Source organism: Corylus avellana, chromosome 2 (assembly GCF_965113065.1).
Source record: "Corylus avellana chromosome 2, dhCorAvel1.hap1.2, whole genome shotgun sequence".
NCBI lineage: Eukaryota > Viridiplantae > Streptophyta > Magnoliopsida > Fagales > Betulaceae > Corylus > Corylus avellana.
Window position 1 is genome coordinate 31,812,252 of NC_142491.1, and position 26,342 is coordinate 31,838,593.

The window sequence follows — 26,342 nt, forward strand, 5'->3', positions numbered from 1 at the left end:
GACAGTGTGGTCTTGATATTTTGATTATGGGTTGGGAGGATGATTTGGTGGTACCTCTTTTGGACTAGTGCAACAATGGTCATTGGTGAAGTATTCTACGACCTAGCACTTTTGTTTGTGTAAAAGTTTTAAGGGAAAACTACACTTTATCCCCCCAAAGTTTGGGTCGATTTTCAATTCGACCTCCAATGTTTCAATTTTTACAATGCACCCCACCAAAGTTTAATTTTTTTTTTCAAATTGGACTATACGTTAGTCATAGCCGTCTTCTTTGACGAAAATGTGATCACATGACTTATGTTGTGAGTTTTAAATGTACTCGTAAGCGCACAAGTCGTTTGCAATATAGTGTGTGCAAGTGCAAGGTCAAATCCACAAGGAATTGTGTTTTTGAAAACAATTTTAATATAAACAATTTTGAAAACAATTTTCCAAAAGGTTTTTGATTTTGAAAATAAACAAACATAAACTAAATAAAATAAAAATAATCACAAGATAAAAATACTAAAGTTGTGGAATCCACACCCACCAAGTCGGAACAACACATTTATGTTCATCAATAAAATCTTAAGTTCTCATAAATACAAGGGAAAATTACAGTTTAGACTCCCAAAGTTGACAGTGTTTTTCAATTCGAACACCAAAGTTTCAACTTTTGCAAACCCCCCCCCCCCCCCCCCAAAAAAAAGTTTCAAATTTTTGCAATTTGACCAATTGTATCCAAAACTTTCCATATTGCCCATAATTTTTTTATTATTATTATTTTTATAAAAAAAAAAAAAAAAAAAATCAGGGTGGCCGTGGCCACCCCTTTGGCCATCTGGCCATTTTTGTACTCTCAAATTTGTTTTTTTTTTTTGCTTTTTGTTTTTAATTTTTTTATAAAAAATAAAAAAATAAAAAATAAAAATTAGGGGTAATATGAGAATTTTGGGATAATATAGGTCGAATTGAAAAAAAATTGAAACTTTATGGAGATGGATTGCAAAAATTGAAACTTTGGTGTTCGAATAAAAAAACGCTGTCAACTTTGAGAGGGGTAAACTGTAATCTTTCCTAAATACAACCTATGTATGCCTTGCTATGCTTCACAAATCAATCAAATGATCTAATGTATCCATCCATTGTACAAAATCACAAAAGATATCCGGATTCAACCAGATCATCAATTGTATCGTCAGACAAAAAACAAATAGATATCCAATTTTATTTTAATAAAGATCCAAGCAAGCAATTACATGATTTTCTCCTAAAACATCACATGTATCCGGGAATCAAAATAGATATCCAAAAGTAATTGCAATAATTAAATTAAAGCAAAACAATTGAAACTTTAAAAACCCACAAGCTTAGAATAATATTGACTTACAAAAGTGTTGTCGTTTTTCATCGATGGGGCTTCATCCTCAACCTTAGTTGAGAATTTAGCTCCACATGATTATTAAAAATAAATCTAGACCTAAGCAAAACTAAACTAAAGAGCTAAAAACTGTAAAAAATCAAATTTGGTCTTCGGCCCCCTTTTCTTGAAGCTTAACAATGTATTTATAAGGGCTTCTAGGGTTTAAAACCCTAAATGGCGTTAGGTCACATCTGGCAGACGAGTGCGCTTGAGCGCATGGCCAGTGCGCTCGATCGCACCCGAGCATGTAGCTCTTCCCTTGCGGCGTGGCACTTGGGCGCTTGCAGCTTGCTGGTGGACGTGGGTGCGCTCGAGCGCGACCCATCTGGGATCGAGCGCATATCCGCTCGAGCGTGGGATGATGTTTGTGATCCTTCTTTGATGGCACTTTTTTCAGCTTTCTTCCAAACTCCGTATTTTTCACTTTAAATGCACAGTTCTCCTTCAATAACCTAAACACACTAAAAACATAAAACTAATACAAAGCATTAGATTACAACACAGCCAAAGGATTAACTAATGTAAATTAAGGAGTCCAAATGTGCAATATTTGGCACACATCAACTCACACATGATCACTTATGCGACTGCCTCCCCCAAAATGCCCCCAACCTGTGTGGGCCTAGTTCAAGCTCCCAATCGTTGATTATGTCGGCGTTCTTTATCTTTTTGAATATGTAAATGGCAACGACGATTGTAGCTAGTGCAAGTATGACAGTCCTAAGTCTCTTTGAGGTATTTTTAGTTGACTCATAGATTTTTAAAAAGGGGTTGACTTAGGTTAATAATGAGAATGGACGAATTAAAAATATATAATAATAATAATAATAATAATAATAATAATAATAACAAAAATAAAATAGTAAAGTATGCTACCGAAGAACTGGGTCTTACAAATGGAGAAGCTAATGGATGTGATGAACTGCACCGAAGAACAGAGGGTCAAGTATGCTACCTTCTACCTCACTAAGGGAGCAGAACGATGGTGGACAGCTCAAAAGGAACAACTGCAACAACGACTGGGTGTAGGAGTAACCATTCCCTGGAAGGACTTCAAGGAGGCATTTTTGGAGCAATTATTTCCTCAAACAACCAGACAGGCCAAGGCCTAGGAATTTATAGATTTGATTCAAGGATCATTGACGGTGGAGCAATATGCTGCCAAGTTCATTGAACTTCCTCGGTTTGTGCCTTACTTGGTGTCCACAGAAGAGCTCAAAGCAAGAAAGTTTGAATGAGGGTTACAACCGCGCATCATGAACTAGATTGTGGGATTCGAGATTGGCAAACTGACAGACTTGATCAACAAGGCGGCAATAATTAAGCGGACACAAAAAATCAACTCAGAATACTTCAATCAGAAGAAGAGAACTGCATCGCAAGGAAACCACTCGGGGGGACAATCATACCATGTCAATAAGAGGAGACTTAACCAACCAGCAGAGAGGAGTTACACACCTCTGCAATTCCATAACCAAAGAGGGGGCGAGCATTGCCCATCATACCAGAAGTGCGGTAGGATGCATATTGGGAATTGCCTCTACGGGCAATCAGGTTGCTTTAAGTGCGGGAAACCTAGACATATCACGAGGGACTATAGGACTCCTGCCAATAACCAAGCCAATTAGAACCGCCAAGAGGGATAGAGAACCACGGCACCTGCTCGGGTGTATGCTTTGACACCAAGTGATGCAGCAGCTTCAAACGACATAGTAACAGGTACTCTTCCTATTTCATCTGGTAGAGCTTCTGTTCTTTTTTATTCAAGGGCAACACACTCGTTTGTGTCGTATTCCTTTGCTAAAGCATGCTGTCTGAAGTCTGAAGTCTTAGATGTAAATTTAGTAGTTGCTACACCGGTAGGGAGTACAATTTTATGCACCTATGTAGTTAAAGGCTGTCCTATTCTAGATTCGGGGGAATTAGAATACCGGCACATTCAAATTGATATCTGCACTACAAGCGACCAAATTATTGAGAAGTGGGTGTTCAGGATACTTGGCTTGCATGACAGAAGAAATATCGGGATGCAAGATTGAGAAAATACCTATAGTACAAGAATTTGTGGATGTTTTTCCAGAAGAGCTACCAGGGATACCGCCGGACAGGGAGACTGAATTCACCATTGACTTATTACCGGACACCGCACCCATATCCAAAGCTCCGTATAGAATGGGGCCGCTGGAACTCAAGGATCAGCTACAAGAACTTCTGGACAAGGGTTTTGTCCGCCCTAGTGTTTCTCCATGGGGAGAACCGATCCTATTCGTGAAGAAAAAGGATAGGTCGATGAGACTATGTATTGACTATCGAGAACTGAATAACGTGACAATTAGGAATAGATATCCACAGCCGAGGATTAATGACCTCTTTGACTAGCTCCAAGGGTCATAGGTATTCTCTAAGATTGACCTTCGTTTTGGCTATCACCAACTCAAGATTCAAGAGAATGATGTACAGAAGACTGCGTTCCAAACAAGGTATGGCATTATGAATTCTTAGTAATGCCTTTTGGGTTAACTAATTCTCTGGCAACTTTCATGGATATGATGTACCGAATTTTTTGAGGGCTTCTCGATTGGTGTGTGGTGGTATTTATCGATGACATCTTAATCTACTCAAAGAGTCGGAAGGAGCGTTAGGAGCATTTGCGGACGGTGTTGAGCATCTTAAGGAAACACCAACTTTACGCGAAATTCTAGAAATGTGAATTCTGGTTAGACAATGTGGCGTTCTAAGGGCACACTGTTACCAAGGATGGAATTGCAGTAGATCCCAGTAAAGTGAAAGCGGTAGTCAATTGGGTGAGGCCATCGAATGCCCATGAGGTTCGAAGTTTTCTAAGTCTTGCCGGCTATTATAGGAGGTTTGTTGAAGGATTTTCTTGGTTGGCGGCACCATTCACCAGACTTACAAGGAAGAACGAGATATTCCAGTGGTTGGAGGAGTGTGAACAAAGTTTCCAAGAATTGAAGCAACATTTAGTCATCACACTAGTCCTCACTCTCCCATCAGGATTTTATGGATTTGTAATTTATAGTGATGCCTCACACAAAGGGTTGGGTTGCGTACTAATCCAGCAAGGGAAAGTAATCTCCTATGCCCCGAGACAGTTGAAGACTTACAAGCGCAATTATCCGACTCACGACCTTGAGCTTGCTGCAGTAGTCTTTGCTTTTAAGATATAGCGACACTACTTATACAAGGAGCGTTATGAAATTTACACAGATCATAAAAGCCTGAAATACTTCTTCACCCAGAAAGAGCTCAATATGCGCCAAAGACGTTGGCTGAACTCCTAAAGGACTACGACTGTACGATCAACTACAACCTAGGGAAGACGAATGTAGTTGTTGATGCTCTTAGTAGAAAAACCATAGCTGGAAGTGTATCTGCCATGTTCACTATGCAAAAGGAACTACTCCTTGACCTAGAGAGGGCCGGAATAGAGATGATGGTGGGGGAAATCCAGTCTTACATTAGTAACCTAACCTTGGAGCCGACCTTAATAGAGCAAATTAGAACCGCCCAACTATCGGACAACGAATTTATTAGAAGTCGTGAAGAAGTGGAAAAAGGGGTACAATTAGATTTCTACATAGCGGGAGATGGGATATTAAAGTTTCGCAACAGAGTGTGCATTCCCAAGGATGCAGAATTGAAGAGGGTCATCTTGTCAGAAGCCCATCAGCCCCTATATACAATCCATCCAAGTAACAACAAGATGTATTGGGATTTACGTAGAAATTATTGGTGGAAAGGAATGAAGAAGGATATCGCACGGTATGTAGAACAGTGCCTTACTTGTCAGCAAGTCAAGGCGGAGCACTAGAGACTTGCAGGATCTTTGCAACCCCTACCTATTCCTGAGTGGAAATGGGAACGTATTTCGATGGATTTTGTGTCACGCTTTCCTCGAGCTCCTAGTGGCCAAGATGTAGTATGGGTCATTGTTGATCGGTTGACTAAGACTGCGCACTTCCTACCCATCAAGATGACCTACAGTATGGACCGACTTGCCGAGCTTTACATCAAGGAGATCGTACGATTACATGGGATTCCTATGTTGATTGTGTTGGATCGTGATCCAAGATTCACCTATAGATTTTGGCGGAGTTTACAGGAACCATTGGGAACAAAGCTAACCTTCAGCACAACATTTCACCCTCAAACAGATGGACAGACTGAACGTATGATTCAAACCTTGGAAGACATGTTGCAACTATGTGTTTTAGACTTCGAAGGAAGTTGGATTCAGTACAATTCGTTGACAGAGTTCGCGTACAACAACAGCTATCACGCTAGCATCGAGATGGCACCCTATGAAGCCTTGTATAGGAGGTGGTGTAGGTCACCATTATACTGGGACGAAGTAGGAGAGAGAAAACTACTCGGACCAGAGATCATTTAAGACACCTGTGAGAAGATAGCAGTGATTAAGCAGAGATTAGCAGCAGTTCAGAGTAGACAGAAGAGCTACGCCAACGTCAGACGATGAGAACTGGAGTTCGAAGTCGGCACAAAGGTCTTTCTCAAGGTCGCCCCTATGAAAGGAGTTATGAGGTTCAAAAGAACAGGGAAGCTGAGCCCCAGATTTGTAGGTCCCTTCGAGATTCTCGAGAGGATCGGCACGGTGGCATATCGTTTGGCACTACCACCAAACTTGACAGGAATTCACAACATATTTCATATATCCATGCTAAGGAAGTACATACCGAACCCCACGCATGTATTGGAAAGCGAGCCCTTACAGAGTCAATCCAACATGACTTATGAGGAGACACCGACAAGAATACTGGATAAAAGGGAACAAGTCCTCAGGAACAAGACTATCTCTTTAGTGAAAGTCTTATGGAGTAACCACTCCGTGGAAGAAGCTTCATGGGAATTGGAGGAAAGCATGCCAGAGAAGTACTCGTATCTGTTTGAGTGAAAGCTGAAGGGCCTCAAAGCGACTCTGGCACATCAGGTACTTCCTATGGTCAGTTGGTTAGTTGTTCACCAAATTCCAAGGACAGAATTTTTATAAGGGGGGAGGATTGTGACAATCCTAAGTCCCTTTAGGGTATTTTTAGTTGACTCAGATTTTTAAAAAGGGGTTGGCTTAGGTTAACAATGAGAATGGACGAATTAAAAATATATAATAATAATAATAATAATAATAACAATAATAAAATAGAAAAGTATAAATAATAGTAATAATAAAAATAATAAAATAAAGAAGAAAATATATATATATATATATATATATATATATATATATATATATATATATATATATATATATATATACCAACAACGGAGGGGGATATGGAAGCGCAGCATGCATATAGATGCAGGGAGTAGGGGAGAGTGATGTACATGCAATAAGATAATTTAAAACAAAGCAGTAAAACCGGCCATGAGGCAGTAATGACAGTTGTATAATCAAAGTAAATAACTGAAATAAAAGATAGTTGATAAACTGGACAAACAAAACTTGATATAAGCTGAAATCGTTATAGATTAGATAAAGCTTACAAAAGTAAGTGATAGTGCTTACTGAAGTAAGTGATAGAGAAGGAGAAGATATAAGAACAGGGGAATGGCTAGAGAGCAAAGGAGCTTCAGAAGATGAAGGTCCCTGGTAAATTGCTTCTGCCTTACAATGGGGGAGGGGAGCCTGTTATATAGGCCAATTACAAACAATAAAACAAAATACAATCATGAACCAAATAGTAAAAGCAGATGCCGCGTTAATACGGTCAAAGGTGAACAGTAGAGGCACGTTCGGCGCCAATCTAGAACAGTGAAAGTAGCCAATCTGGAACAATAGTTGTCGGCACTGTAGTGTCGGCAGACAAATCTTGAACAGTGAATAGTGCATTTGAACAGTAATCCTGTACAGTGTCGTCCGTGACAATGAACAGTAAAAGTGAACAGTGATTTTGCACAGTAACTTCAAATAGTGCTGAACAGTGATCCGTTGAAGATCTTTGGATAATGGTGAATTGCTGTCGTTATGAACAGTGAACTGAGAACTAGTCGTTGGTGAAATGGTAGCAGTTCTTTTTCTGAGAAATTAAACTTCAAGCAGGACTAGCCATTAAGAGGCCATTAGTTACAAGTCTTCTATCCCTGGGTAGGGATAATATTCTTGTGTGTCTTCATAATATGGGGAAACTTGAAGGGGTTTCTGGGACGATGCTGATTTTTCTTCTTCATTGTCGTTATCAGAATCATCTTCAAGGGCAGCAAGAAGAGCTTTGAGTTTCTCTTTCGTCTTTGAAGAAGATTTAGTCTTGGAAGAACTAGATGAATTGGAGGGGGAAGAAACAGGGGATATTTCCTCTTCTTCTTTTGGGGAAGAGAAGATGCTGGGAGTAATCAAGAGTGGAGATATAGCCGTTAATGGCAAAGCATGAGCCTTGGGGGCTTGAGACATTTCTTTGATAGAGATGACAATGGAATCAACTAGTGAGCATTTATCCCACCATTTGACAAACCACTGCTATTGGATTTTGTCTTTTGAAAGGTGATATTGCCATTTTAGAATCCATGGAATTTTGTATTTTTTGACAAAATAAAGCATAGTTGAAAACTTGGAACCATAAGAATCAACTTTGTAGTTGTTCTTGAATATTTGGAAAGCTTCAACTAGTTGGAGAGGAAGGATATCAGGAAGAAGGCCAAATTGGTTCCACCATCTGGAGAACCAGAGAGTAAGAATACCAGAGAAATTTTTGTCAAAATTAACAAACCAGGAATGATAAAAAATCGAGGTTTGATAAAACAAGAATTTAAACCAGGTATCGACATAGTCATAATAAGTACAAGGGATAGAAAATCCGTTAAGCGATTTTGCGACATAGGGATGGTTACCCCATTCCTTTTCCGTGATAATCCTTTTAAAATAGACACTATGATAAAGTATCTTTTGGGGATTATTTCTGTCAGGAATAGCTTTGAAAGAGACAGAGTCAGTTTGTTTTAAGATAGCAGAATAATATGCCAAATTTTTCTGGGGATGTTTAGGAATCCAGTGAAAATTTGGGGGAAAGTAAGAGAGGGCAATATCTCCGGCAGATTTGGAAGAGCAAGAACGATTTAATTTGACAAAGAATAAGTTCTGAGAATAAGGGAGAGTCATATAGGCAGACATTTTATCATACCTAATGAAGGGATTCTTTGATCTATCAGAAAAGGGATCATAAGAGGAGGCAAGTGTACTTGAGTACGACATTTGAGAATCAGGGTAGAAATGAGAAAATCTGTTGGTTATGGCAATAGAGGAAATTGGCAAAGAAGAAGCAAGGGAAGACTCTGATTTTAAGGTCAGAGCCTTGGAGTCAACTTTCTCTTTATCTTTTTTGCTGGCCATTGTGGCACTGCAAAAATTTATAAGGAAAGTAATTAGAACCAAAATGGTTAAAATTTTTATAAAATATATGCAAAATAATGTCAAAATTATTCTTTGCAAAAATGAAATAATAATATGCGCCATGTGCTGGGGATAGGTATGAACAAAGAATTCTGGGAAAACACAACCGTCAGGGGGTGTTTAAGCAGGATAAAATTCTGATAAGGATAGGATCCTTATCCAATTCTAGAACTGGGGATTGCCTAAACTTAATATCCAACCTATTAATATCAATTTCAAATTTAGAGGCAAAATGTACTTGAATATTAACACCAAATTTAACAGTTAAAATACCAATCTCGTCAACAGAGAATGGATAAAGTAAAGCAAGGAAAGGCATTCCAAGAATTACTCTTTCGCTCATATTTTTGACAAGAACAGTAGGAATATGAAAATGGATATTATCATAACAGACATAAGCATTATTTAATTCAAAATCAATGTGCAATTTGTTTCCACTTGCAGAGTCAAGTTTCTGAGTGGATTTTTCAAAATATTTGCTAGGAATAAATCCTTCTTGAATACAATTCAAATCAGAACCAGAATCAATTAAAGCAAAGACATCAAAAGCATAATCAGGGGAAATGGTAATTCTGACTTTTGAATACCATCTGGGAGGAACAATTTTACTGATCATACTGACAATCTTAACTTCATTGGACAAAGATTTATGACTGGATTCAGCCTCATCATCATGCAAAGTTGTTTCGTTATCAGAAACACTTCCTGGAAAACATTGGTTAAGATTTAAAAGCAAAAGCTTTTGTTGTAAATCTTTGTTCTCAGTATTAACATTTTGCAAGGCAATTTGCAAGTTAACAATATCTTTCTTGATGATACTGATCTCATGCTGCAAATCTGAGATAGTAACTACCTTGGATTTTTGTTTTGAAAATCGTTTCAAGGTATCTTCAAGAGAGATTTTAGTGCCAACAGGTTTTTCAACATCTTTGGTCATGAGTTTCTTAAGTTTTTTAAGATACTCTTCTTTTAAATCAGGATTATCAATTTTTGAAATCAGGGTAAGAAGTAAATCTTCTTGTTCTACTAATTTGGTTAGAACAGAACAAGTTTTTGGATTGCAGCAAGATTCAGTACAACCAAAATTGACACAATTTGCAGAAATATCAAAGGCAGAGTGATAATCAGAATCAGAGGAAGATAGAAAATCATTATCAGAAGAATAATCAGAAAAGGCATTGTTTTGAAAAATTCTAAAGATTTTTTGCTTATCATCGTCATTGATGTTTAAAGCATTAATCTCTTTTTTAATCTTTTTGGGAGGTTTTGGGCACTTGTCAGCATAGTGTCCTGTTTCTCCACAATTGAAACATCTATTTTTAGAAAAATATTTTTCAAATTTAGATTCTTTATTCTTTTTGGGAGGTTTTGAAAATTTAGGTTTATTAAATTTTTTTTCTTATGGCTATTGTAATATGGAGGGGGTGATTTCATGAAAGCTTTAGATTTCTTCCATTGCGTTCTGGAAGGAGCAATAAAAGGTAATCCAAACTGTTCACAGAAATTTCCCATTTCATACTTAGCTTTCTTGGCGTTCTTAAGCTGCTGTCTGATCATCTTTTGATCGATGCACATCTTAATACCAAGTTTTTTGACAATAGAGAATAAATCACCATAAGTCAAATTTTCAAAATCAATAAGACCAGTGTCAGAACTGATCAATTCATCTTTAACTTTGTGAGCAAATAATGAAGGCAACCCATCAATAAACTTTTCTTTCCAATAAGGTTTTTGACTATTAGGTCTAACCATGACATAGGAAAGAAAGACATCTTGATACCATCTATAGTCAGACATAGTAGGACATCGAAGATTATTCAAATAATCAGAAATACGAGAAGTAATATTAGAGGGAGTACCGACAAAATATTTGATAATTGTATAAATCAAAGAGTTAACACCATCAGGTTCACCCATTACCAATTTGTTCATTGAAAATGGGTATTCCTTCTTCATCACTTTTTACTGCTTTCCTGATCTGATCTCTCCTCAGTTCAGTGAGATAATTGTCCCACCAATTTCTAAGAGAACCAGAAAAACCAATACCAAGTAAATCCATAATATCAGCTTGGCTTTTATTGTGATTAGTGAGATAGGCGTTAGCAACCATGGGCATATGATTCATCTTATTAAGCAGTTCTTGCTCAGACAAACCATCGATATTCCATTCATACAATTTATCAGCAGAGACAGAGAATTGGGATTGGAGAAACCTTTCCTCAAATTGTAAATCAGGAGGAGTGGGTTTTGAATAAAAATTCTTTGTAAGATTAAAGGGTTTGGATCCGTCAAAATCCTTTGGAGTTTTGGCTCCATCTCAATCTTACCAAAGTTTTGTTCAAGGATTCTAATATCAGAATCAGTAGAATCCTGAGAAGAAGTTTCAGAATTAGAAGAGGAAACTTTTTGGTACCAAAATTTTGTCCAGAAGAACTGGCATGAGCAGTAGTCAATTCAGAAAGCAATTTGTTGACTTTCTTAAGGTTCATTTGAGAAGTCGTTTTTAAACCAGAAGATTTTTTCAAATCAGGTAGAGAAATCAGGGGTTTTTCAATTTTAGAAGGAGTAGAAGAAACTTTTGGATCAGAAGGGAGAGAGGGGATCTTCTATTCGATACGGTCCAATTGTTGTCCTAAAATATGAAGGGAGTGGGAAACAAAATTGTTTTGTTCGATAATCTCCCTATCGTTATTAATAGGATTTTTATCATCATGAGTTTTGAAAGGGGAACATTTGACAACAATTTTATTGACATCAAGAAGAGTATTGTCAAGAGGAGGATGAGAAGATATGATGACAGATTTATCTTCTTTGGTAAAATTCTTTTTGACAACATTCAAAACATTATCGACAGGGAAATGTTTTTGAAGGTAATCAAAAAACAAAATATGTTTTTGGGACTTAATCATCATCTGGGCCCATTTGACCCTAATGAGATTTCGTTCATTTTCAGAATATTTGGCATGGTAAGCATGTCGTAAACCACGATTTTCAGAAGAATTAAAATCTTTGTTCAAAGCAGGCCAATCAATGATAGAAAAGAAATCTTTGATGGGAGCAGTAGCAGTGATAACATTACACTGATGATGAGGAGCAGTGGGAAGAGGAGCATTAAAATCAGAAGCAGAAGGAGAAACAGATCCACCTTCGTCATCCGTTTGGGGATAACAGATCCACCTTCGTCATCCGTTTGGGGATGATTTCTAGTAGAGCAAAAAGCAGAAGAAACCTGGGAATCGGTAGAAATTCCTTTGAGTTTCAAATCAGGGTTAACAACAGGACAAAGAGGAGGAGGAGCATTAAGAGACTCATCCATATCTTTATCACGACGTCGGAGTCCTTCTGAGGTTGTGGAACCAGCAAAAGAATTCCTTCGTTCGTTAACCAACAAAGGTCTTTCGATTCTACCCGAAAGTCCTAAATCAGAAAAATTGATTTTGACAAATCCATCCATGTATTGCTGGATGTAATTAAGATTAGAGGCATCATTCACTACTCGAGAAGGTTTTGCAACACCTTCCAAAAGCCACTCGTTGGGGAGGTCAATCTCATCCCAACGAATCATTTTTGGAGTTTTGATATTAGCATTCTGAGTAGAACTTTGAATTAACAAAGTAGATTCACCTGGATTCTTGATCACAGCTTGTGGATCTAGATTTGTCTTCATCAATTTATAATGAATACGGTAGATGATAGCAAGAGGTCTGCCACCTTCTTCCATATTATAACCAGAGGTAAGAATATTAAGCGTCAAAGCTTTTAAAATATGAATATCATTCAAAGCAAGAGAAATATTGGGGAAAACATCAAAATGGACAGGGCCATTAAACAGAGAAGACTGAATCATGCCAAGAATATTGGTACGAAAATCAGCAAATCTTGCGTCACGCAAACACAACAAAACAGAAGCATTAATACCAAGTCGAGTCAATGGCTTGATAGCAACTTAAACAGAACCAATATGCAAAAACTTGTAACCTTTGGCAAGAGAATCATTAACAAATTTTTTGTTAAACAAGGTAATAGTTTGGTTATTACCTGATATGGCAAAAGTTTGTTCGACAGTTTTGACAGAATATGAAATCTTAAAAGAAGATTTAAACCAAGAAGTAGTGTAAACATCCTTAGCGTCCAGCTTAGGGATGTTCCATTTATCAAATTTAAAATCAGAATCAGCTTCAACAGAAAAGTATTCAAAATTAACCACGTCAGGTGGTAAGCTAGAATTGGGGCTAACAGAAGAATTAGATCTCCACATTTTGACACACAAACTAAACTCAAAATTACTCACTGGGCAAAGTCTTAAAGGATCTCATCCTAGGTACTCACTCACAGGGCAAACTTCCTAAGCATGTCCTTCCTAGACGCAAAACTATCCACACATACCCTTGGCCTAACCCGCAGTTGAAACCAAAACTATTCACACATACCCTTGCCCTAGCCCACAGTCTCTTCTTCACGCCCTAACACGCCAACCCAGGCTTTCAACGGGACTTATAGATACCTCAACAACTGTAGTGACGGGGTGGTAAACTATCGTTTCTTACAACTGTAGTGACGGGGTGGTGGACTACCGTCTAACAACTAGGAGCTCGACACAGAGAAAGGTTAACAGGGAGTAAATAAAGAGGAAAAGAACAAGACTATACTCAGGGGGGTCAAAAGAGAGCAGGGTGTACATCAAGCAGCAAAGAGATCGGAACTCTTAGGGCTCTGATACCAACAACGGAGGGGGATATGGAAGCGCAGTATGCATATAGATGCAGGGAGTAAGGGAGAGTGATGTACTATATATATATATATATATATTGAAAGCCCTAGGTGCCGACTACAAAGGAAAACCCTAAGCTCCTCAAAACCTATTTCCGTGTCTCTTTTATACAACCTATTTAATGGAATGAAACAAGCTCTTTCTTCACACCAAAAAAGAAAGAAAAAAAAAAAAAAAAATTCTGCCTCTCCACCTTATCTGCTCACATCGCTCTCCCTGCACTGCATTCATTCAATTCTCAGTATGCATCAGGTATGGCTTCTTTTGCCTCACAATTTGTTTTTTCTTCTACTTATATATATACTTATTTCAAGCACAAGTGGGTCAAAATTTCAATATTTTTGCCTTGGCTGCCGTGTTGTCTTGTAGTAGGAAAGCAGGGCCATCTCAAGCCTTGGGCGAGTTAGGCCCTCGGCTAGGGCCCTCAATTTAATAAGGCCCAAAAAAAAAAAATTTGGACAAAAAAAATTTAAGGCCCAATTATTATTATTATATTTTTTTCCATAAAAACTTAAGGCCTCTAATCATGATGAGTAAGTAATATAAATAAGGCCTCAATTTAAAAAGGCCAAAAAAAAAAAAAAAATTTAAGGCCCAATTTTTTTTTAATAAGACCCAAAAAAAAAATTCATCAAAATTTAAGGCTTCAATTTAATGAGGCCCCAATTAATAAGCCCATTATAAATTCTAGATATAATTCAAGAAAAAAAGAAAGAAAAAAAAAACTGATTTATTAATTATTATAAATGATGAGAATTTGGTGATAAATTCTCATAATTAGAAATAAAATATTATTGATTTATTTCCTATTTTATTATATTGGGATAGGCAATGGCCAAAAACATAGACTCCATAGAATATAATGCTGGCTACCAGGGGCATGCATTTTAAATACCACTCTCTGTCCGCCTCTCCACTTTCTAATCATAGAAAGTGCTCCAATTGACATATTAAATTATATAAAAATACTTGATTCTTTTCCAAATGCATGTATCGCTTATAGAATTTTATTGACAATACCTGTTACAGTTGCTTCTACAGAAAGAAGTTTTTCAAAATTAAAATTGACAAAATCCTACCTAAGATCAACAATGTCACAAGAGAGATTAAATGGATTAACTATATTATCAATTAAAAAAAAGATGTTAGAAAATCTTGAATATAAAAATTTAATCAGCAATTTTGCATCTCAAAAAACGAGAATAATGATTTTTAAATAAAAATATAATATTAATATTATTATTATTATTATTATTATTTTTTACTTTAAAAAAAAGGCTCAATTTCAAAGTTTCGCCTAAGGCCCCAAAATACATTGAGCCGGCCCTGTGGGAAAGAGAGATTTGTTTCCTTTTTACTCCTCATGTGCAGCCATATATATCTCACACCTACTTTGTCTCTTGTGGGAATAAACTATTATTACATGCCATGCATACATATTTCACTCAAGCCTTCTCTGTTAACACTTAAGCAGGGTTCTCCTAATGTATTTCTTTTACTCTAGCCGTAGATCTACAAACGCTCACTGCCATCCATATATATATATATATATATATTTGAAGGATATATAAATATTCATATACATGAAGAATACTTTAAAGTATAGAGATATATTTATATATATATACATAATGACTTGAATGATTTTCAAATATATGTACATCTGGATTGCTTATATATATATATAGGTGGTATCTTGGAATGTATATATGTGTATAGTAGGGTTAAAGTACACACACACACTCACACATATATATATACTTTAAAGTATTCTTCATGTATATGAATATTTATAAATCCTTTAAATATATATATATAGGTGGTATCTCGGAGTGTATATATGTGTATAGTAGGGTTAAAGTATACTTATCTATCTATATAGATGATATAGAATAAATGAGAGTAATTTTTATAAAACAAAATAATTTAAAGTACATTAAGTTATATTATATAAATATATGTACATGAATCCCAAGTAACAAGATAGATTATGGAATTTATTTGGAAGCATACCTAAATACCGCAATAAGTTCATTCTCAATTGATTAGCAAGCCAACACATAGTAGTAATAGAATGCTTTACTGTGATGTGTATGAGGGTAGTAACGTATCTGTATTTCCTTCAGGAGACTAGTTAGCAGTCAGAGAAAATTTTTTACTGCAGTCAAGAGGTAAGTGAATTTACTATCCCTTCCAGAAAAATTATCATGTCATGCTATTTATGCAATTTTGTATCAAACTGCAACTGATTATTTTTGTTTATATTATGGAATTATGCTGCATGCATGACAAGTTTGAGAAAAAAGAAACATTGTGAAAATATTGATGCTTATAAAGAGAATTTTGAGAAAATGATAATAAATCCTCCTACATGTTGCCCTAAGATGTACCTAGAGAAGTACAAGAAATGAGAAAAGAGTGTTATAAAATGAGGGCACATGTAGGGAGGAGTATATTTTTGGCCCCAAGAGAAACAAGAGAGAAGCTCGGTACCGATGCTAAGGATGGAGGCGCAACTGCTGAAAGATGCTCTACCAGAAAGTGGTTCCATCATAGTTTTTCTTGCCATGTTGAGTGCACCCAGAGTTAATCGGCTGGCCAGGAAACGGGGCTGCGGCCATAGTATCTCATCTCAGGTTGCAAGGACTGCGCAACTCTAGCATACAGGAGTAACAGTATACATGGGCCCTAGTATGAAATAAAGATTATAAACAATTTTATTGATAATAACATATTTTATGTGCTTTCTGTGTTTTCTTAAAAATATACTGGGAACATATGTAGTTATGAGTTCCAATTTTCTAAACGGGACAAGAAGTAAAAATTGCTTATGGTTGTGGATTTCACTTACTGGGCCCTCTTTGGGCTCATCAGTTTTATTTCTTGTTTCAGGTAGTGATCAAGTTGCATTAGGAGGCCGGAATGGGGGCGGGCGTACTTAGGAATTTCATGTGATTTCATATTAGTCATGTTAATAAGTGCATTGGCACAGTTTTCTTTCAGAGATTGACGAATTGATTTTAATCAGGAACATTATTATCGTTTGTGAGACGTATTTTTGTTAAGCAAAAATATTTTAGTTTATTTTAAGGACGTGATATTTTAGAGTTTCATGCATTCATTTTATACTAGTCTTTTAAAATTGACAAACCTTATGGATCTTTGTGAGTAAGAAAAAGGATTAACAAACCTAACCCTAACGGGCTAAGGATGTTACAGCAAGAATTACCATTGCAACAGAAACTCCTACTATTAGAGCTATGTGGTTCTTCTTGGGTCCTGGTAGAGAAGGTAGAGAAGAGAGATCAAGGGCAAGAGCTTGCCTGTTAATCTTGAAGCTCCATCCCAAGAGGTGGTGTGAGCTGGCAAGCAAACCCATTGAAGCAGAGAACCCGACGAACATAAATTCCTAGAGGATTAGTGAGAGATCTACAAGAAATGACAAGATTGGCTTTCTGGGTTTTGAAGAAGATAGCGAAATCGTTACATGGAGAACATTTCCAATCGAATCGTAGTCGATCCACACCTGAATAGCTTTCCCACTCTTTATGTTAAGATCTTGTTTGGTCGAATCGTCGGTGAAATAAGCTGCTGCGGCGGAGCCGTTAGAGGCTAAGCTGTTGATGTTGACACCGACATGGTTGTTGTTGATGTCTCTGAACTCAAAGTATAGTGTTGAATTCAACCGTGAAGAGATGGTTAGAGAAATTTCCCATATCGCTGGAATTAAGAAGTCCCAAGTACTAGCTAGGGAGCTTTAAGATTCTTGGAGGGAGCGATTGTGAAAGCCAAGCCATGGCCTTCGAGTTTTGGATACTCTGGGACTATAGCAACAACAAAGGAGGTGAAGGAGAAAGCTTTACCATCGGTGGAGTTCTTGATGTGCCGGTGGGTTAGGGGCATTTTGGGGAAGGCAGGTGCATAAGTGATCACGTGATCACATTTCCGTCAAAGAAAACGGTTGTGACTAACGGATAGGCCAATTTGAAAAAAATTTAAACTTTGGTGGAATGCATTGTAAAAATTGAAACATTGGAGGTTGAATTGAAAATCGGCTCAAACTTTGGGGGGTAAAGTGTAATTTTTCCAAGTTTTAAACCTTGTGTTTAGGGTTTTGTCATTGAATGGCCAAATGGAGAGATTGTTAGGTTTTAGGTTAGCCTAATTCAATGATATTTCTTGTAATGTTTTGTTGTTTAAATCTTTGGGAAATGGCACTTAGGTTTTCAAGGGTTTTGGAAGAGCTTTCTGTTTTCCCGTCACGAACCCCGTCAAAACGGGACATGCAATGGGACTGAGCTAAGAACCTATTGTTTCCTCGTCAGGAGTTCCGTTAGGACGGGACATATAATGAGAAGTTACTGTTTCTTCGTTAGGAGTTGCGTTAGGATGGGGATGTAATGGGAAGTTACTATTTCCTCGTCAAGAGCTGCGTCAGGACGGGGATGTAATGGGATTGAAGCTGAAGCTAATGTTTCCTTGTCAGGACGGAACATGTAACGGGACAAATGTTGGACTCCATGTTTTCTCGTCAGATGGAGCATTAGGACAGAACATGTGACGTGGATGAGACACTTGTTCTTCCTGTCATAACAGCACTGCTTTCCAGTTATGAAGTGGATTTCTCAGATCTATTATTTTGTTCATCCCGTCTTAACGAGAAATGAGTCCCGTTAGGACATGAAAAGTAAAGTGTCTCTCTTATAAAAGGATTTTACTGTCGTTGTTCACTGCAGACTTTTTAGGAGGATTTCTCTCTGTGCAGTCTCAAAGTTTCTCTTCAGGCGTTGTGTCTTGGGAGTTTTTGTTCAAGAGAGGATGTGATAAAGCTTCGAGCTATCCTTTGCTCTTGATTTAGCGTGTTGCCTTGTTCATTCGTCTACACAAGATTATTGGTTTGGTTACTTGAAGAAAGAAGTTTATCGAATGGTCGGTAAGGAAATACACTTTATGAAAATAGTCAGAATGGAGACAAGGTGGGAAGCTTGTTGTCTTCACTAAGTCTAGGGGTCCTTAAGGGTTGTGAATATTGTCTAGTATGTAACTCTGAATCTTCATTTAGTGATTTTCTGAGTTTGATTACTCCGAAGTGATTTTTACTTTTGATGTGTGCAAAAGGTTTTCCACTCCATAAACAAATCTTGTGTTGTGTTTGTGATGCTGTTTAAATTCCGTTGTGCTTGATATATATTGTTAAATGGCTTAGTTTCATGTTTTTTGATTATTTGGTGATTAGAGATAGAACACGATCCTTATTTTTTATTTTTTATTTTTATAGTGTTTTACTATTCTGCTATTTTTTCTGCTCCATTTGTAATCCTATAATTATTTTATCTCAATAGGGAGGACATCAAGAGGCGAATCGAGTGGAATAGATGTGTGATGACTCATCGGGGTTAATTCCTTTATCATGCAGTCGTCATATACTGTGTCCGTCAAAAATGCTAAATGGTGATAAATTATTGCTATGAATTATGAAACCACAAAACTACTACAGCGTGTCCTGATTTCGTCGACTCAAGTCTAAATTTATCACATAAACTGGTGAGGTGGATTCTACCCAATACTTAAAGTTCGCATCGGGATTTGGACAAATACCAAAACCAGATCCACCTCCAAATGAGCTCACTTCCAAACATGCCTCATATGGGTTTCGCAAGAGATATTCATAATGATTTAAAATTTAAATAGGCCTTCAATCCAATATGAGAGGCTGGATTTATACTTTAGGATTTAACAAATTATGTACAAACTAATTAAGGTATAAACTATTTTATGGTCACTGGAGAGCAAGCAAAGGGGTAGGGGACAACTTCGAAGTCTAATCCTAGGCTCTAAAGGATGAAAATGAAGATGGAGGATTGTGATATGTTGGTTAAAGAAACATAATGAACTAAAGTATCTTCGAGAATTAAGGTTATAGTTGGGGTCTCCCTAACTAGAGAAATGAAGGAAAGTGACGCGCCGTGGTCAAGGAATAAATGGATTTACGCAAGTTCATATTTGTGCTCACTTGTAAAATTGTTCATCAGGTGCCATTTTATGTACAAGTTATGTTGTGTTTTCAACGGAAAGCCCATGTTGCTTTTAACATGGATATGATGAAATGCATGAAATTGTTTTATGCACAAAATGTGTGATGTCAACTGGTTTATTGATGAAATTGTAAGTTAACTTTCACTTGTGTATATAATGCCTTGTGCATTTTGATGCAAGTATTGAAAAAAGACTTGACAGTAATACAAAATTTTTCCACAATGTTTCTACTGTCTTGGTACTTTTAAGAGACAACAGGCTGCCATGGAAAATTGAACTAGGTAGAAATATATTCTTGCTCAACATATTTCCTTACAATTCATAGTGGGGTTGGTCCCCTGATTTGACCCTATACTATATCAAAGAAGGAAAGAATTGCATATCAGTTACAAAAAAAATTTCCTGACTGAACCAAACTCATTTCCCCCCTCCTAAGATTTTACAGTATCAATATTCTTCTTGATCTTTACTTTCTTTTTGTATATTTACAATCTTGTATGATTATCTCTACTTTGAGTTTTGGAAGTGGCTTGCGCGTTTTCCTTCCAGTATTTTCCTAGGACTTAGTCTATGAGAAATGTTACATGTACTTCCAAATGTTTACTCCCTGACGTGTCAGTAAAAATTACCATTGGATAAAATAACAAATGAAAATTTGTCCAAAATCCAATGGTAATTTTCAATGTCACGTCAACGAGCAACCGTTCGGAAGTACATTTCTCCTTGCTCCTAATTTTTAGACTATACTAGAGTTTGTGTGACTGTTAACTTCTTTAGCTGCACCTGTTTCCAGCATATTTGCTGTTGCCAAATGGGGTTTTACAGAAGCATCTGAAAAGTGAGGGTTCTGGTCATGGTGAGCTTTTGTTATCCATATCAGAACCAAAAATGCCATGATTAGTGACAAGATGAGCATTGACACCCAAACCATCTTAACATATCTCTTCAAAGGTTTGCAGTGTTTAAGCAGGATCTCAGAAAAGGCATCCTTAACTGACTGACATTCTATAAGACTTTCAATGCCTGGATATGCATTTAGTAGATTTTGTATTGAGCTTGAGTAAGCCTCTACTGTCTTATAATCAACACTGGACATATATTGCCCACTTTCACATGTCCCATTGTTGGCATCAGAACAAGTTAATAACTTCAATGCCTGTCAAAACAAAATAATGCAGATGATTTTACAAATATAAAGATAATTGTCAATAAAAGAAAGCGTAAGTGTTGTTTCTTTCAATCTCAACTGGCATACCTTTGGGATGTCTCCTATTCGAATTGTATTAGCTGGACAGTTGTCTGGCTGGTATTGGTACTCTGGTGGTGCAGAGAAAGGATTGCAGACATGAACAAGATTTGGATATAATGTTCCCTGTAAAAGCGATATGTTTGCATTCACCTGGAAAGGGATTTACAAACAGAAGAAAATTCTCAACTTGTAAGTATTTTGTGCACATAATGAAGTAAATGATGTCCAATTTGAAATCGGATTTAAGTGAATTACAAAGACATGGTTTGAACTCATGGCCCCTGATTTGATACAACGTTAAATCATCACTTATCTCAACAACTTAAACTAATTAATTTTGCGACAAAAAAAGTATTCATTTACCTTATTAACAAGGTTGTAGATCTCACCACTGACATCAAAGAGGACTGATTTAGCTGATAGCAATTCATCACAAGGAAGGATTGAGCTCAAGCTGTTGTTCTCAGGGTTTTGTTGGAAGTTTTCAAGAGCTGTGCATGTATCACTTGAAAACCTGAAAGAGAATTGATTTTCCTTTTCAATCATTGTGCACAGACTTTTCAATCTTGTTTGAGTAATTCTATAAAGATTGAGTATGGATGAGGAAGGCGAGAAAAAGCAAAGAACTTGGCTTACTTTTCTAGGAAGAAATACATTCCAAAGAAGATGCAGCACAGAACCATCAGGAACCAGCATAGTATAATGAAGCTGTAATAAAAGTTAAATGATAAGCTTTATACCTCAAAATACATGGTGACTAAAATGTATAGCGTCTGTATGCTTACATGTGAAGTGCCCGGCGAAACCTCAGAATTCCAGACACTGCAAACAGGAAGAATAGAGACTTCAGTGCTTTTAGGTAATCCATGACAGAGTAACCGTCAAATTACTATTTGTCTCAAAAACCTAAACTTATAGAAACAGACGAATTTATTCATATTCTGATGTTTGCCATTAATAAGTGAGGCCCAATATGTATAATATGTAGTTAAAATAGGAGATGAATTATGGAGACGTAGTTTGAACTCATAGCATCTAATCTGATACCATGTTAAATTACTATTTGTTCCAAAAGGTTAAACTTCTAGAAATTGATGAATTAATCCTTTAATTTATATAGCAGTAATGGCCGAAAACTATTAGCTTTATAGTTCAATTTGAGGCAAATTGTCAACACCAGATGTTTTTAGTACAAAATGCTATGTTCCAAGTAATTTGAAGTAGCTGAGTTGGAGTTTTTGGATTCTCTAGACTTTGAGCAGCTTCAAATGGATGTCCTGATCAAAATTTTGAACTATACTAATACCAAGTATACTAGCAAAACACACAAACACAAATACCTGAGAGAGCTATGACCGCAACCAGGTTCAATGAAATGGTAACAGTTGTTAATAAGTACCTGCAAGCATAAAAATGTCATCAGTGGCATGAAATGGAGAGAGAGAGAAAGAGACAGAGACAGAGACTTAACACTATTCTGAGACCCTTGTCGATGAGATGCCTGTTCTTCTTAGCCTGCCTTTGTATTTCTGCAGCTTGAACATCAAGTTTCTCAGATGTGGAGGTAAGGAATGCTTCGCCAGAAGCATCACGACTTCCACCTGCTGCTTCCAAGTTATTTGTAATGTCTTTCATTGCCCCTGTCGTGTTGTATATGGTTTCTGATGCCTCATTTGCAGTGTTTATGATAATGTTCACAACTGTTTTTGCTTGTGAGTGAAATCTTGCATTGCCCCCCAGAACTAACCCACATGCAGCTCTGCAAACATAATTATGTTAACTGATATATTTATTTGCCTTTGAGCATCCATGCAAATATAATTTTTCATCAAAATATTTGATCATCTATGGAAACAAAATCATATTTATTTTTATTTATGAAAAGGGTGATCAGAAGTTAAAAAGATGGTACACTTTCATTTTGGTTTTGGTGAAATATTTATATGTTCAAAATGGACTACAGAATTGAATCGCTTACATTGCTAGAATTGTGAAGAATGTGACAAGGAGAACAGGCCAGAGGCAACACTGCTTGTAAGAAGGTGGTATTCTCCTTGGCTTTCCACTCTTTCTACTTTTACTACAAAAAGTAGTTGCCAACAGAAAGCCTCCATATACAATCCCACACAAAAACCACAGCACCCCAATGCAATAACCATAAATTCCAGTAAATATAGTTGACTGCACAAAATAAGATCCAAGTTATAAAAGAATTTGGATAGAAAAAGCAAAAGGTGGGAGAGAGAGATTTACACTCCAATAATGCTTGTTGGTGATGTTATATCCTCCCCTGTATTTTTTCAAATTATCCAAAGGATCCACCCTCACAGTACCATCTGACTGTCTAACCGGTTCTGAGACATTGTTTGTCTGAAGCAAATTTCTCCCTGAGTAACCAGGGAAAAGAAAGAAAGAAGAAAATTAGCAGCCCAATCAAGTTGACCAGTGGCTTCACACTGTGGACACAATCCAGCAACCTGTGTGACCTTCACATGTTAGTTATATTAATAAGTTGATATTAACGACTACTTTTTTTGTTTTGTTTTTTTAGTTATGTAGTTTGTGCACATATGCCCCCCTTTCCCTTTGTTGCTCCCAATATTGAAAACCATATATATATATATATATATGTTTGACGTATATTGCTTTTCTCTTTTTCTGACCATATATGTTTGGCTTATTGAATAGTCCAAAAATTGTGACAAAAGTTTATCCCATATAGTAATTAACCATCAACTTTGGTAAAGTACCCCCCCTAACATAGTTTATCCCATATATAATAATTTGCAGTAATTAGCAATATCTACTCATAAATATTACTTTAATAAGTTACCAATGTTATTGTCAAAAAAACAAAAACCAATAAATATATTTCCATAATATGCTATATACAAGCTTAGTAAATTATGCAGCAACTATTCTGGTAGGAGAACAGGCGCCTGAATTCAACTCATTGCACCTTAATTAACCTTGAATTCTTAACTTTTTTACTTTTTTTTGATGAATGAAAACTTTTATAGAAGAACACAAACATATTACAATAAATTTTCAAAGCCATAAAATATTATCCTCACCTGTTGCAAAGCTATTAGATGAGATCGTCTGTCCTGCAATTTCTGGAATTCTGGAGGCTGCTAAAATTGCCATTATGAAAACCAGAGGCACAAGCCGCTCTATTCCATGTATGGAGCCCATCTTTAAGCTGTGAAATAAGTTGCAAGAAAAATTTAGCTTCAAAGTCAAACTGAGATTATCTATGGCATGCACAACTTTTTCAAAAGTAGCATCTTTTTTATGGAATGATTTCTTTGCAAGTAAAGAACATTTTTGGCCTGCAGAATCCGAACATATAACAAAACAGACTTTATGGTTTTGAAGATTCAAAGAAAGTTTAAAGACAAATAAATGAACTTACTTGAATTAGAGATGAAAGGGTTATTAAATTTCGATGAAGATTCTTTGAAAGTGCAGCAAAAGTCTTCAAATTTCAATGGACGTGGTTCTTCCACAGACTTGTCTAAACAATTTCTGAATACCCATATCAAAAAAACTTGTCTATAATCTAAATCTCAGCTCTTTATAGCCGACCAAAAACTTGAGAAGTCATGTAAGAGATATTAATGCAGTTGAATTATTATCTAGAAACTCAGGACTCTTCAAATGCTATCCTTCTTCTGAGCCCTCCCTCCAAAAGCTTTAAAATCAAAACACACGTCAAGAAACTCAACTGAAGCACGTCTAGAATTTAATATTCCTCTAAATAATCTTATTTAATTTCAAACACCAAAACCCATTTCAGACCTCCCACCTTTGGTCTCTTCCCTGCCTTCAGGACCAAACAAAAAACCGTGTCAAACACTCCCACAAATTAAGGTGAAAAGAGAGAGTGAGTTTTTGTCAACTGACTCCACTTCTGAAATCCAACAACAACTCTGATCAATCTTTCTAAATATTATCATTCATCCCTAGCCTAGTGGGGTTGTCTGAAATGCATCTGATTCCAACCAAACCTATATCTCCTACGAAGTCAAAAAAACATCAAATGTCTTTTTGGTCAACTTAATGACAATTTGGCTTTTTTTTTTTCCTCTTTTTTTTTTTGTGTGTGTGTGTGACATCTGAGATTACAAAAGCGAACCAGCTTTCCTTCATTTGTAGAGGCAGAGAGAAGGGAACCGGGAAATAAATAATATCGGTCGTTGTGTTATTAAGCTTTTTTCAGTTAAGAGAAAAGCATAGACGTCAAAGGGTGACCGTCAAGGAACTGTTGAACTGTTTGAATTTTGAAGGTTCAATGAATGGTGGCTGTGTAGATACGGACCAAGGAAAAAAGAAGGGTGGATTGGATTGTCAAGGAAAGGAACTCCTCTTTGTATTTGTATGCAAGTTGTATGCAAACTTCATGCTCTACGTCATGAACCTGGCGGATAAGCGCTTGGCAAAATTACAGTTTGACTTTTTAAATTATTAGAGTTTAGTTTTAAAATTGTACGTTTTTAAAAAAACACCTCATTATCTACAATTTGCAAAAAACATATTTTTTACGTTTTCAAATCACTTTTTTTTTTTTTTTAAATGTAATCCTAATTAATTCTTTTTTTTTTTTTTTTTTTTTTTGGTGATTTGGTTTAAAATCATGTTTTTTATCAATGAAATTCCAATGCCAAACGCATCCTAAGAGAGACGTGCTATTCTTTCATATCTCATTTATCTCTTATTTGTCTTTTTGTCCTCGGTGATTTAATAAAATTTTTTTTTTCCACTTAAATTTCAATTTATATCGTAAATGATAAGTATGGCTAAAAACGGATATAGTACTTTCATTCATCTTTCGTCCAAAAAGTTAATGGAAACCCAAGTCAAAACCAATAAAAAATTTCGCGTGACTATATATGCTTCATTAAAAATTTTTAAAAAATATTAAAAAAAAAAAAAAGAAGTTGGAGGTGGGGGCTTGAGCAACCCCAAGGCTGGTTTGGGGGTGGTTGAAACTTGAAACCACCCCTGTTTGGCTTGAGTGTGCTTTTGGCCACTTTCTACGGCCGGTCTGAGGGTGGTTGAACCACCCCAAGGAGCCAACCCTAAATTTTCTTTTTCTGTTGGCCACGTGAGGTTGGACAAACCATCCAAATACCCGTGAGGGTGATTTGGCCACTCCTAGATCGGCCGTAGGAAGTGGCTGAAACAACCCTTAAACCAAACAGGAGTGATTTCAGCCACCCTTATTTTGCTATTAAGGGTGGCAAAATCAACTCCAAGGGTCTTGGAGGTAGTTCAATCACCCTCATACTAGCTCCGGGGGTGGGTCAAGCAATCTCTATTTTCTTTTTTTCAATTTTTCTAATGTTTTTTTTTTTTTTTTAATATTTTAAATTTTCTAGTTTTTTAGTTTTATGTTTCTTTTAATTCTTAATGAAGATGGATAGAAGTTGGATGGATCGAACATCTCCGTTTTTAACCATAA

At 36.5% G+C, this 26,342-nt stretch overlaps 2 protein-coding genes across 2 annotated transcripts; both read right to left on the reverse strand.

Annotated features, from left to right (window-relative positions):
- Positions 1-16,789: 16,789 nt before the first annotated feature.
- On the reverse strand, positions 16,790-17,496 carry LOC132165431 (L-type lectin-domain containing receptor kinase S.4-like). The gene is made up of 3 exons (XM_088512728.1): positions 17,457-17,496; positions 17,120-17,313; positions 16,790-17,002 (listed from the first exon to the last, which is right to left on the reverse strand). The coding sequence occupies exons 1-3, from the start codon at positions 17,494-17,496 to the stop codon at positions 16,790-16,792; spliced, it is 447 nt and encodes a 148-aa protein (XP_088368854.1).
- Positions 17,497-19,889: 2,393 nt separating this feature from the next.
- Positions 19,890-25,186, reverse strand: LOC132163196 (uncharacterized). Its single transcript, XM_059573387.2, has 11 exons — positions 24,294-25,186; positions 23,953-24,080; positions 23,132-23,265; positions 22,857-23,059; positions 22,350-22,637; positions 22,219-22,277; positions 21,664-21,700; positions 21,515-21,586; positions 21,242-21,392; positions 20,885-21,028; positions 19,890-20,785 (listed from the first exon to the last, which is right to left on the reverse strand). Exons 2-11 carry the CDS (start codon positions 24,071-24,073, stop codon positions 20,366-20,368), a joined length of 1,629 nt encoding a protein of 542 aa, XP_059429370.2. The 5' UTR covers positions 24,074-24,080; positions 24,294-25,186; the 3' UTR covers positions 19,890-20,365.
- Positions 25,187-26,342: the final 1,156 nt, after the last annotated feature.

Excerpts from the sequence above, each read along its gene's own strand:
- LOC132165431 (XM_088512728.1), bottom strand. The coding sequence starts at position 17,496 with ATGCCCCTAACCCACCGGCACATCAAGAACTCCACCGATG. Across the intron at positions 17,314-17,456 it reads CATCAAGAACTCCACCGATG|CGATATGGGAAATTTCTCTA; the intron begins GTAAAGCTTTCT and ends TCTTAATTCCAG. Across the intron at positions 17,003-17,119 it reads AGAGTGGGAAAGCTATTCAG|GAATTTATGTTCGTCGGGTT; the intron begins GTGTGGATCGAC and ends CTAATCCTCTAG.
- LOC132163196 (XM_059573387.2), bottom strand. The coding sequence starts at position 24,073 with ATGGGCTCCATACATGGAATAGAGCGGCTTGTGCCTCTGGTTTTCATA. Across the intron at positions 23,060-23,131 it reads CCAACAAGCATTATTGGAGT|TCAACTATATTTACTGGAAT; the intron begins GTAAATCTCTCT and ends TATTTTGTGCAG. Across the intron at positions 21,029-21,241 it reads TCTACAACCTTGTTAATAAG|GTGAATGCAAACATATCGCT; the intron begins GTAAATGAATAC and ends ATCCCTTTCCAG.